The sequence below is a fragment of the Chaetodon auriga genome, chromosome 8 (genome assembly GCF_051107435.1).
Source record: "Chaetodon auriga isolate fChaAug3 chromosome 8, fChaAug3.hap1, whole genome shotgun sequence".
NCBI classification, from domain to species: Eukaryota; Metazoa; Chordata; class Actinopteri; order Chaetodontiformes; family Chaetodontidae; genus Chaetodon; species Chaetodon auriga.
In genome coordinates this window covers 28,731,800-28,744,450 of record NC_135081.1, presented here as the reverse complement: position 1 = coordinate 28,744,450, position 12,651 = coordinate 28,731,800, and the positions used below count along the sequence as shown (strand labels likewise).

The 12,651-nt window shown below is 48.2% G+C and overlaps 1 protein-coding gene and 1 long non-coding RNA gene across 2 annotated transcripts in view; both read right to left on the bottom strand.

Annotated features, from left to right (window-relative positions):
* The window catches only part of LOC143325268 (mothers against decapentaplegic homolog 4-like), a 16,909-nt gene extending 13,354 nt beyond the window's left edge, over window positions 1-3,555 (bottom strand). Inside the window, exons 1-2 of the mRNA XM_076738229.1 lie at window positions 3,187-3,555; window positions 952-1,206 (exon numbers count right to left, since the gene is read on the bottom strand). Coding sequence (XP_076594344.1) covers window positions 952-1,200 — 249 coding nt within the window. The 5' untranslated portion in view covers window positions 1,201-1,206; window positions 3,187-3,555. The remainder of the gene's footprint in view (window positions 1-951; window positions 1,207-3,186) is intronic.
* Window positions 3,556-6,973: 3,418 nt separating this feature from the next.
* On the bottom strand, window positions 6,974-9,637 carry LOC143324100 (uncharacterized). The gene is made up of 4 exons (XR_013077438.1): window positions 9,127-9,637; window positions 8,989-9,020; window positions 8,025-8,126; window positions 6,974-7,231 (listed from the first exon to the last, which is right to left on the bottom strand). It is a non-coding gene; the product is annotated as an uncharacterized LOC143324100 (long non-coding RNA).
* Between the last annotated feature and the right edge of the window lie 3,014 nt (window positions 9,638-12,651).

Sequence of the window (12,651 nt, the reverse complement as noted above, 5' to 3'; positions counted from 1 at the left end):
CAGACACCGTTAGCATCAGAGCTGCTGCTGCTGCAGACAGACCGACTGAAACACTCCTGAACCTGATGTGGAACAATGAGACATAAAGACAGGAGCCAGAGGACAGAACGGTTCACGTTCATGTGTTCACAGGTGCAGAGGAAGGCGAGGGTTATCGAGGGGACGTCAAATCAACCTGCGCATGTTAAAGATCAAAGACGAGAGATCATTTACGAACCGAGCACAAAGTCTGACTATATTTCCTCTTTAAACAAGAGACACGATGAGGGTTCAACTCTCAAAGTCTGAATGAAAACGGTCCAACATGATGTTTGTTCTTCAGAGGAGACGCTGATGTGCAGACGGTTCAGCTCCAGTTAAATTAAAACTAAGCTGAAAAGTAAAAAGTCTGGATGAGGATAAATAATAAAGAACATTTATTCAGGATTTACAAACTGCTGCAGTTTGGACACATCAAAGCCCTTCAGGCAGTTTGTTCCTCAACACGTGAGCCAGTGTGCAGGCTTTAGAACTGGGATGTGTTCTGCTGGCCCTTCATGGTCTCTCTGGGAGGACCTGAAGTCCACCTTACTGGACGTAAAGGCATGGATGAGCTTCTCTTGGTCAAATGACAGTTCAACTGCTTTCAGTGCTTAAACATCAGCTGGCAGTTCCAGAGCGTTCATCTCAGTCCATCTACATCCACACTAACACGTTTACGTTCACCACGCCGGCGTTTTACCAGAGTTCTACAAAGAATGACACAGACACACGCATTTGCCCCGATTGGGTCTTATGAGTCACAACATGTCCGTCTCTGATTGGTCGCATTTCTATCACGTGACCATTTTCCAGCAGAGATCAAACATCTTCAGCTTGCTTTCACCTATGAGCACCTCTCCAGCTCTGGCTGTGGTACCACCTGTGAGGAATTCAAACCTCTACAAGAACAAAGTGAATGAATGTCTCTACCTGCAGCCGTCCATCCAGCGTCCTCTGGATGGTAACGCACTTGCTGGGATGGACGCCGTTGGTGGTGACGGCGGTGATAAGCGAGTCCAACTCGTCCTTCTTCTCCTTCAGCTTCTTCACCAGACTCTCGATGGCCCGTTTGGCGAAGCCCTCGTTCTCGGCGCCCTGTCGGTGGCACATCAGGCTGTGAACGATGCTGAGGCAGGCGTCGGTGCTGCTGCTGCTGGGGTGCTGGCCGAGCACCGACATGGTCACCTGAAGGGGGACCGAAACCATCAGTCAGTGAATCCGTTAGTTGATTGACAGAACAAGAATCTGCTTTCATTTCATTCATCTGAAGACGTCACATTGGACGATTCGTCTGTGCGTCGAGAAAATACCTGTTAACTGTAGTCATACATTGTAAAATCCCGCCATGCTACAGGCTCCGAGAGCGTGGAGGAGAGTTTGCAGCACCAGCCATGTTTGAGGCTATTAATATTTGGGACTTAGTATTTATAGATATCAGCTGACACATATTTCATATTGTGATTGATGTTTTACAGTTAAAAATCAAGCTGTCAGTGACAAGAAGACGAATGGAGCTGCAGGTCTTCAGTCCTTCAATCCACAACAGTTTTTGTGAGGAACTTAAGAAGAGTTCCTGTGGTCGCTGGTAGTTTATTGGTTACTAGAGATCATGTGTCATCCAGTCTGTGTGTCAACTTTACCAAAACAGAAAATGTGGAGGCAAATACTGATTTAATGACCAACTCAGTCAGTCCATAACCTGCGATCAGTGAAGACGACTCCGGGTCGTCTGCTGGAGATTCACCACCAACGCTGAGTGACAGGATGTCAGTAACTACAGTAATAGTACACGAGTACAGCACAGGGATACAGTACACGAGTACAGCACAGGGATACAGTACACGAGTACAGCACAGGGATACAGTACACGAGTACAGCACAGGGATACAGTACACGAGTACAGTACAGGGACACAGTACACGAGTACAGCACAGGGATACAGAGGAGGTTATTGATGCATCTGTTCTGTAAAAATGATGAAAAACAGGATCAAACCAGTGATCTTATTGATCTCTGGTCTACTGATCAGTGATCAATACAAACAAACAGCTCTCCCTCTGAGAAACAGTCTGACTCTTACTGTTACCGATCAATCACTTCATCTTTAGACAGTCAATCAAATGATGTCAAATGTTCAGGACAGTTTTCAGTGATGTCATCACACAGTCACTGATTCATCTTCACTGGAGCTGATTGGCAGACAGACAGGAAGAGAGACAGACAGGCAGACAGAAAGACAGACAGACAGACAGACAGACAGACAGACAGGAAGAGAGACAGACAGACAGACAGACAGGCAGACAGACAGACAGACAGACAGACAGACAGGAAGAGAGACAGACAGGCAGACAGAAAGACAGACAGACAGACAGACAGAAAGAGAGACAGACAGACAGACAGACAGACAGACAGACAGGAAGAGAGACAGACTGACTGACAGACAGACAGACAGACAGACAGGAAGAGAGACAGACAGACAGACAGACAGGCAGACAGACAGACAGACAGACAGACAGACAGGAAGAGAGACAGACAGGAAGAGAGACAGACTCACTGACAGACAGACAGACAGACAGACAGACAGGCAGACAGACAGACAGACAGACAGACAGGAAGAGAGACAGACAGACAGACAGACAGACAGGAAGAGAGACAGACAGGCAGACAGAAAGACAGACAGACCGACAGAGAGGAAGAGAGACAGACAGACAGACAGACGGACAGACAGGCAGGAAGAGAGACAGACAGACAGACAGAGAGACAGACAGACAGAGACAGACAGACAGGAAGAGAGACAAACTGACAGACAGACAGACAGACAGGAAGAGAGGCAGACAGAGACAGACAGACAGAGACAGACAGACAAACAGACAGACAGAGACAGACAGACAGAGACAGACAGACAAACAGACAGACAGAGACAGACAGACAGAGACAGACAGACAAACAGACAGACAGAGACAGACAGAGACAGACAAACAGACAAACAGACAGAGACAGACAGACAGAGACAGACAAACAGACAAACAGACAGAGACAGACAGACAGAGACAGACAGACAAACAGACAGACAAACAGACAAACAGACAGAGACAGACGCCGCTGTCACAGATAACAGGAGCCGCGCACAGTGAACCCTCAGCGGGCTCTCTCAGCTCCACTCACCGGGACGCGGCTCTCTCGGCTCGACTGTGCTCCGCTGCCTGTGACGGTCTGTCGGTCCGTGTCTTCCGTCTGATCCAGACCGGGTCTGTCTGCGCTGCCAACGGTGGCGGTGAAGTGCTTGGGGGGGGGGGGGGGTGTCACGCTAACCAGACATAACAGGAAGTCAGGTCACTTCTGTACTTCAGAAAAATAAGAGTAAAGGAGGGTACCATCCAAAGACAACGCCAGAACCAGGACCAGAATCGGCGTTTCCCTGATCCGAACACGGATCTTTGACACCCCTTGAAGAGCACGAGAAGCGGTAGAAAAGTTCAGGAAAAAGACTCTGACAAGACTGATGAGAGATGGAGCACTTTTCCTCCGTTAAACTGTTGTTTCCAAGGTCAAACTGAGCCCAAGTGACGCTCTTATTCTGAAGGTTATGACCGGAAACGCATTTCCCGCTGCTTTCTGGACTCCTGTCACAAAGTTTGTTTGTGCGCGAGCGAGAGCCAATCACAGCTCTGCCCTGTGTGTGCGTGTGTGAGTGTATGTCTGTGTGTGTGTGTGTGTGTGTGTGTGTGTGTGTGTGTGTGTGTTTCAGTGTGTGTGTGTGTGTGTGTGTGTCTGTTTGAGTGTGTGTGTGAGTGTGTGAGCGTGTGTGAGCGCGCGGTCCTCCGGGTGATTGACAGTTCGTCGGTCTGAAGGCTCTGGCGCCCTCTCGTGGTGAACACCGCATCCTGCTGGTTGGTGGCACAAAATACATCTAAATGTGACATCACAGTAATACTATACTACTACTACACATTGTAGTACTGCTACTGTCTGTTAAACAGTACAGAGTTTTCTGCTCAGCGCTTCTCAAACTCATCGCTCAAAGCTCCATATGTGATTCTTATTGAAGGTCAGAGGTCAGCGACGGAAGGTGATAACAAAATCACATCGAATCTGTTAATTGACGTCACATGTCTTGTGATTGGGCGCCAGGATGAGACGAGGCTGAGACACCGTGTCCCGGAGAACAGAGACACATTCTGCATGTGTGATTTCTAATGTGTGAATGTCAGATAATAAACTGATGGCTTGTTGGCGCCGGTCGGTCGGTCGAGCTGCAGGAGACTCACGAACAAGACGAGCTGAAAGTGAACTTGAACTTGACCGTTAGCGGACAGTGCGAGTGTGTCACGTTCCTCTTCGTGTCTTTGCAGACTTCAAACACAGCAGGATGATGAAGACGGAGGCTGCGTGCTTCATCCTGCTGCTGGAGGAGAGGGAGGAGGTGAAGGAGTGAGGTGCTGGAGGAGAGCAGCAGCTCTGATGCTCAGACTAACCTGCTGCTTCTTATGCAACCGAACATTCATGAGTGAAACTTAACAGGACTGAACTGGTTTCGGTCTGTTCGGGTCATGCAGAGACGGCTCAGATGCACCTGAACGCATCGTGTTTGTCTTTCTCCTCCACTTCTGTTGTGTCTTAATTTTCTTCACATTGACTGACTGTTTATGTCTCAGCCATCAGAAACCGCCTCCTCTCCATCTTATTCTGTGGTTCCACCTCAGTCCACTGACTGGGGTATGAGCTCCCCCTGCTGTCATCCTTCATCATCATCTTCATCCCCCTGTGAACAGCCTTCAGTCCGTAGACTCTGATTTATGATTGTTGGAGATTTTAACATCCACATTGATGAACCATCTGAAGGTCAGTGACCTGTGCTTCCACTCATCACGAGGCTTCGACCTGTGGACCAGTAGACCTGTGGACCAGTAGACCTGTGGGCCAGTAGACCTGTGGACCAGTAGACCTGTGGGCCAGTAGACCTGTGGACCAGTAGACCGGACTGTAAGCTGCCTCTCGTTGATGGACCTGGTCTCTGACTCCTGCATTTTCAAAGAGTTGACAGTGGATGTTCAGGTTTCCCTGTTTTCTGAGTACTTGAAGAACTTCTCATCCATGAAACATCAGGTCTGAGTCTTTGAGGAGCTCTGAACACAGACTGAAGGTCTCAGTCCTGACGGTAGCTGTAAGACGCTGGAGAAACAATTCAAACCTCGAGAAGATCAACCAAGATTTACAAGACAAGACGGCAGTGATGAAATGAAAGATACACCTGCACCCTGAGCGCTGTCGCGGCTTCTGGTGAGCCAGGTGAGCTCTGCGCTGGACCCGCTGCAGTTCACCTATCGACCTGCCATCAGAGCGGACGATGCCGTCGCCTACCTGCTACCGCAGTACGTGAGGCTACACAGCTGTGTGTCAGATGTGGTCGTCAGCAGCACAGGGGCCCCCCAGGGAATGGTGCTGTCACCGTTCCTCTTCGCCCTCTACACCTCGGACTTCAGGTACAACTCCACCCTCTGTCATCTGCAGGAATTCTCTGATGACAGTGTGTCGGAGGAGAATGAGCAGGAGTACAGGGGGGTCATCACGGACTCAGAACCACCTGATCCTAAACACCAGCAAGACCCGGGAGATGGTTATTGATTTCCGAAGGAAACGTTCCCCTCACACACCGTGAACATCCAGGGCTCGGACATCGACATGGTGGACTCGTTTAAGTACCTGGGCGTTCACCTCAACAATAACCTGGACTGGACAGACAGTACTAAGGCCCTGTACAGGAAGGGCCAGAGTCGCCTACACCTGCTGAGGAGACCGAGGTCCTTCGGTGTGTGCAGGGCTCTACTCCGGACTTTCTATGACACTGTGGTGGCCTCTGCAGTGTTTTATGCCACAGTGTGCTGGGGAGGGGGCAGCAGGTACAGAGACAAACTGGTTAAGAGAGCCAGCTCTGTCCTGGGCTGCCCACTGGACTCCATCCAGGAGGTGGCGGACAGACGGACGTTAGCCAAGCTGACATCCATCGTGGACAACTCCTCCCACCCCCTGCACCTCACTGTGAGGACCCTGAGCAGCTCCTTCAGCACAAGACTTTAACATCCCCAGTGCAGGAAGGAGCGCTGCCGCAGGTCATTCCTCCACCGCCATCAGACTGTAGAACAGTGCACAACAACATCCACTCAAATGCAGGTTGAACTGATCACATCTCACATTTTCCTCTGTTTTCATGTGCAGTCATCATTTTTAAATTACCTCAGTGTGTTTGTATCGTATTTATTGTAAATTCCACAGGATATATAACACTTGTGCAATATTCTTTTGTCTTCTTGTCCTCTGTCTTGTTGCTGCTGTAACATGTGAATTTCCCCCATTGTGGAATAAATAAAGTATATCTTATCTTATCTTATCTTATCTTATCTTTATCTTATCTTATGTCCTCTTCCTGAACCTTTGCTGCTCTGCTTTGTCCACTGATTTTTTTTTTTTTTCCTGTGGTTTGTAGGTTTCAGGTGTCTTATATTACACATCCATACATGTACATGCTGTACATGCTGCACACGGTCTGGCTGTGGGGGGTCTGGCTGTGGGGGGTCTGGCTGTGGGGGGTCTGGCTGTGGGGGGTCTGGCCCCCAGCATGTTTGGATTTGTGGTGTTTTGTTGACTTTCTGTTGAATAAAGTATTTGAGTCGGTTGTTTTCTGTCGGTTCGTCTGTTGATCATCTTGCGTTAATGTCTCTGTTCAATAACTAATAAAGTTGTTTTGTCTCTCTGTGTCCAGCCTCCACCTCAGTCTTCCCTGAAGGTGATTACTGATCTGAGCAGCAGGTGGCAGCAGAGATGCAGCTGAGTGACATCAGTCACTGATCACCTTTCGGTCGAGTGATCGATCAGTTTGATCAGACATGAACCGACAGCAGACTGTGACATCGTTTATTACGGAGTAAAAACATCAACATCAAACTGTGTGTGATCAATGTGTCGTCATGGCGATGACACCTGATCAGAGTTATTGATCAGCAGCTGGTTTCAGTCGACCCATCACACAGGACTCACATTAACTTAATAAGTCATGTGGTGTTGGCAGGTTATTGATGATCTGTGATCAGTTATTGATCAGCAGCGGACGGTTCAGTCCTCTGGATGTCCAGCTGTCAGAGGTCAGAGGTCAGAGGTCAGAGGCCTGCAGATGGAGGTCAGCGATGGTGTTTCCATTCTCTCACTGTTTGTTCTGTAAATGAAAAATCAAATTCAGCTTTAATACAGAACGACTGAACGGACCGACAACACAAATCCACCATGTAAGAAAGACCAGATCAGACTGGCTCTGCTGAGGAGGTCTGCTGGACCGCAGGGGGCGCTCCTGAGGACCTTCTCCACTCTGAGGTGGCAGCAGCCGTCCAGCTCTGCCCTGGGAGGAAGAAGCATGATGGCTGACCTTTCATCCCTGATGGAAAACATGTCCCACCCCATGCAGGACACTTTGACAGCGCTGGACTGGACCAGTAGACCACACCCCCCCAAACTGACTCACTGGCGAAATATGAGTGGACACTAAACTGTGTGACATCAACACATCATAACAATAATGTGACCTCAACCACTTTTCACTTCATTTTTTTATTTATTCATCATATTTCTGCTGCTTCTTCCCATCACACTCCCCCCTCTGCTGCTGTGGGACCAATAAAAAATTATCTTATCTTATCTTATCTTATCTTATCTTATCTTATCTGTTGTTCCATCCTGGTAATTACGGTGTTTACATTACACACTGTGCTACATGCACATGCTAACATGTTAGCTCCTCACCGGGCTCTGAGGTCGCTTGTTAAGAGAGTAAAGATCTAACTACAAAGTAACTTTATTTGAGACACGTAAATAACATTATTTACCACAAAATGGCAGCAGGATCAAACAAAACAAACAAAATGATGATGTCTCTAACCCAAAAATTCTCCCAATGTTTGGTGTGACCACACTGTTAACTATACATGAATACAATTAACTTGATTTGCTCTCACCTGTCTGCAGCTGGCCTTTGGCTTCTGTCCCCTTCAGTTCCAGATCTGATGGACGACCAATCCCAGCAGGAGCACCGGCGTTAATGGACCAATCCCTGTGGCCTTTGAGGGGTCCCACAGAGGTCAGGGAAAAAACAAAGGGGAACAAAGTGAACTCGGACAGACAAGGCGGAGTTCAAGTTCAAATTCAGTCGCTGTAAATCAGAAATTCATCAATGTTCAGTCTGAACGCTCTGGAACGAATCAGAGCCGACGGCATCAGACGCCAACAGGGCCGACTTTGTTCATCCCATGAAGGGAATGACCAAACGGACCAATCCGACGGCAGCAGGAATGAGTCATACACAGACTGACGACGACCACGTCGCTTTGATGGGTTTGATTCACGATGAGGTCAAAGGTCGCTCTGAGCTGCACAGTTGAAATCTCTGTTTGAAGGAAGAGGTCGACATCTTCGTCCAGTTTTATTTTTTTTTCCTTCTCTGCAGGGATCAAACCAACCATTTCAAACCAGGACCAGCAGAAAAGGCAAAACACGCCGAAGACAAAGACAGAAAAGAAGTGAAATCAAGAGAAAACGTAGAAACTACCAATAAAACAAGAAGGCAAATAAACAGAACAAAAACTATGAAAAGACTCCAAAACAACAACTGAAAAAATCTGAGATTCGTTGATTCATGTTTTAGTATCTTGAACTCAGTACTGTAACTCAGGTGTTTGTACTTTGCTTGAGTATTTCCATTTTCTGCAGCTGTCTTTTTTTAAATCTAGTAACACTGCTAATGTTACTTGCTGACTTGTAATAGAGTGTTTTTATACTGCAGAATTGGTACTTTTGTTGTAGTCCAGAATCTGAGTACTTCATGGTATCTTAGTGTCTCTGCAGCAGCCGTTAAGTCTTCATCTGGACGTGTGAACGTTGTCATCAGACAGAAACATGAAGTGAACCGAGAAGGTTTCTCACCTCGTTCCTGACCTCGTGATAGACGCCAGTCACTACAAGACACAAATACTGCTGTTAGCACAACTAGTACTGTCAATAATACTCCTACTGATACTGCTGTGACTAAGTGACTGAACACTGTTGGTCCTCGGGTCTTACCGTAGTAGTAGTCAAAAGTGGCATTGTAGTCGTAGTCCGGGGTTGCCGTCTCGTAGTCGTCGTCATTCGCGCCGGTCGACTCTTCTTCATGGCTTCCTGCATTTCCTGAAGTAGGATCAGAAACGATGGACATCAGACAGGCCTGGAGCTGTTGGAAGGTGATTTTTAGGCTAGCAGTTTCCCCCTGCTTCCAGTCCTTGTGCTAAGCTAGGCTAAATGAAACATATGATAAAACGTACAAAACTCCCTTTAAAAAGCTCAAATTCTTCTTCTTCTGCTGCCTGATAAAAAAACACTTCAGAAATAGAAACATGACACATTTTTGAAAATGTTTTGATGTAAATGTTGGCATCGGCCAACCACATCTGTCCTCCACAGGCAGTGAGGGGGGGTACCACTGTGTCCCCCATCGCCTCCATCGACACCGGAGCCCCTCAAGGCCCCCGAGACGTACAGCAAGAGCTTTGAGAAAAGAAGTGGAAAAATGATGTGAATGAAGTCAGTTTTAAAGAGAAGTCCAAGAAGTTTCTCCTTTGTTAAATCGCAGACATGAAGGATCCAACATGTGATCAGAAAGCTGTGCGTCAGGACTTTTTCTTTCTCGTCTCTAGACCTCTCACATTTGTTTCGGGACCCTTTGGAGGGGCCGGAGCCCCAGGCTGAGAACCGCTGACATGGACTGCACACTGACTCATCAGTAATAAAACATAACATAAAATCACTCTGAAAGTACTTCAGTACTTGTCGTGGAGCCTTTCAGGTACTTTTACTTCCGTAAAACATTCTGTTTGCACGAGAAATAATAAAGTTTAAGGTGTGAAGTGATATTTGACTCGGAGATCCTGCATGTGGCCTCAGTGAGAGCGTGATGATCAGATGTGAAGGAGCAGGTCTGAGGCTTCAGGTGAAAACATGAGACCTGCAGCTGTTTACGAGTCCGCGCTGACGAATCACGTGACGGGAACATGTGGAGACTCGTCTGCAGGCTGAACTCAGATCAGAGTCGGAAAGAGCGGCAGACACTTGACGCTGCTCGCACTCTGATTTCATGAATGAACATGAATCCTTCTTCAAACTCTCAGTAGTCTGTGCTCATTGTCACACTGATAATAGATATAATACACATAACATGTGTTCAAGTATTTAATGGTGCAAGTGTTTGATTTAACATATTAAACGTGTCATTGATTATCTTCACCTGGCCTCCAGTTTGCCTCGTGTCATGGAGGTCCCGCTGCAGAGCGCCCCGGCTCACATCTCTCCAGTTCCTGAGTCAATCACCACCAAGTCAGCACCTGGTTCTGCTGACTCCCGATCTCTTCCTGAGTCTGATCCTGATGTCTTCCCAGTTCCTGAGACTGATGTCTACTGAACCCCAGCATCAGCCCACATCAGTTCCTGGTTTCCAGTTGGTGGTCTGGCACCAGCTGACACCTTTTCCTGGTTCCCTGTCGGCACCCCGGCGACTCCTATGCCTGAACTGCAGCAGTCATCGTGGCCAGTGATGGAGCAGTCTCCTGATCTGTAGCAGTTTTCTGTGGTGGTGTGTCATCAGCCTGCTGTCTCCCTGTCCCCACCAGCTCACCTGACAGTCTCCTTGTCTCCACCAGCTCCTGCTGTCCTGTCACCAGCCTCCAGCTGAGCTCTCCTGCCACTGGTCTCATGTCACGGGCCTTGGGCACCACCCTTGGACCAGCCCTGCCTTCACTGCCAGACTTGTCCATCTGCTCAGTTTCCAGGTTGTGGTGCAGAGTGATCCTTCTGGTGGGATCACAAGCTTTGACTGGACTGGCAGCAGGCAGCTCTGGAGGCTGCGTCGCAGCAGACGGTGATGCTGCTGCACCAGGTGGAATTTAAGGATTAGTTCATTTCAGCAGATGTAACTTGATGAGTTGACATGCATCAAGCTGCAGAAGGTATTTGACCAGAGGTCGGCCGAGGGATCCCGGCCTGATAAGACTGAGCTCGTCCATAACGGTCTACTCTGTAGATGAGCAGGTGAGCAGTGAGGAGTGTGGAAGCTATGAACAGAAGTCCTCCTCATACATTTGTAGTGAATGAAACAATTGTAAAATTAAAACATTCCACATTTTTCTGGGTACCCCCTGGAACCCCCTCAATGACCCCTGGGGGACCCAGGGTCCCAGGTTGAGAACCCTGTCTGAAGGCACCTATAAAGCCATCTAACCCTACAAGATCCATTAAAACCTTCTGAATGACCACACAACCACCTTAACCACCTGCAGAAGCTCCTCAGCGGCCTCCAGGACCCATGTCAGCCACAGGTGCACCTTCAGTCACAAGTCACCTGGTTTTGAGTTGGATCAGCTGAGGTCTGGACCTGCAGAGCCGTGTGCAGTCACTCAGGCTAAGATAACCGTTAGATGGTCATTAGATCCTTCTGCTGCATGTTCAACGTGTTCATGTGGAGCTTTGAACGTTGTTTAAAGGCTCCTTTAATCGAGCTGCGACTCATTTCCAGTCATTTCTCTTTAGATGATCTGTTTCATCTCTTGAATAAATAAATAAGACGTTAAACAACCCAACAGAAAGTTTCATCTTAAACTCCTGCAGATCAAAGTCAGCTACCGATTGATCGAATGATTGATCCCTGTTTTCAGTTCTGAATCAGAGAGCTGTAATTGTAATTTCAGTTCCTTGTACTTCATACAAAATCCTGCGGGACGTCTCCGGTGAGAACCACTCCCTAAGGAGCCAGCACCGATACCGAAAGCAGACCAAAAGGTGTGAAATCACACCTTTGGGTAGGGGGGCGTCCCTCAGGTATAAATGTTTAGCTCTCCCCATGCTTGGGGTCTTTTCTTCGTTCTACCGCTCGTGTGATGATTGACCTTTTCTTTGCAAAGAAAACAAAAACCTGGTCGGCCAGCAGAAGTCTCTATTTCATTCTTCACCAGCAGCAGAGGTCAACAGAGGTCAAAGGTCGTAGGTCACTCACCACAGAAAGACGACATCATCAGAATGAACCCGAGAGAGAGCAACACGTTCATCCTGGACGAGAGACATCCACTGACTGAGAGGGGAGAGAGAGGAGAGAGAGGGAGAGAGGGAGAGGGAGGAGATCGAGGGAGGAGAGAGAGAGAGAGAGAGGGAGAGAGGGAGAGGGAGGAGAGAGAGGGAGAGACACTGACTGGGAGCAGAGAGGGACACTGAGGACAGACAGAGACAGACGGTGGGTGTGTCCTCTTACTCACTGAAGGATGGTCTGAACTCTGGTGGATTTGACCCTTTGATCAGCCGATACAGTTCAGCCTAATGGTGCTCCAGTTCTTCCAGAACATTGTTGGGGAACACGTTCTAACACGTTCTACACATTCTAACATGTTTTCAGATTGTTGTTCACAGAGCAGAAAGTGAACTTTGAGCAGAACAAATCCTGACACGCAGAACGTTTCTGTGTTTCTGCAACACGACAGACACCCGGCAGAGAACGAGGAGAGACGAGAGAGCGAGTCATCGAGGAGGAGGCGGAGGAGGAGGAAGAGGGCGAGAAAGAGGAAGACA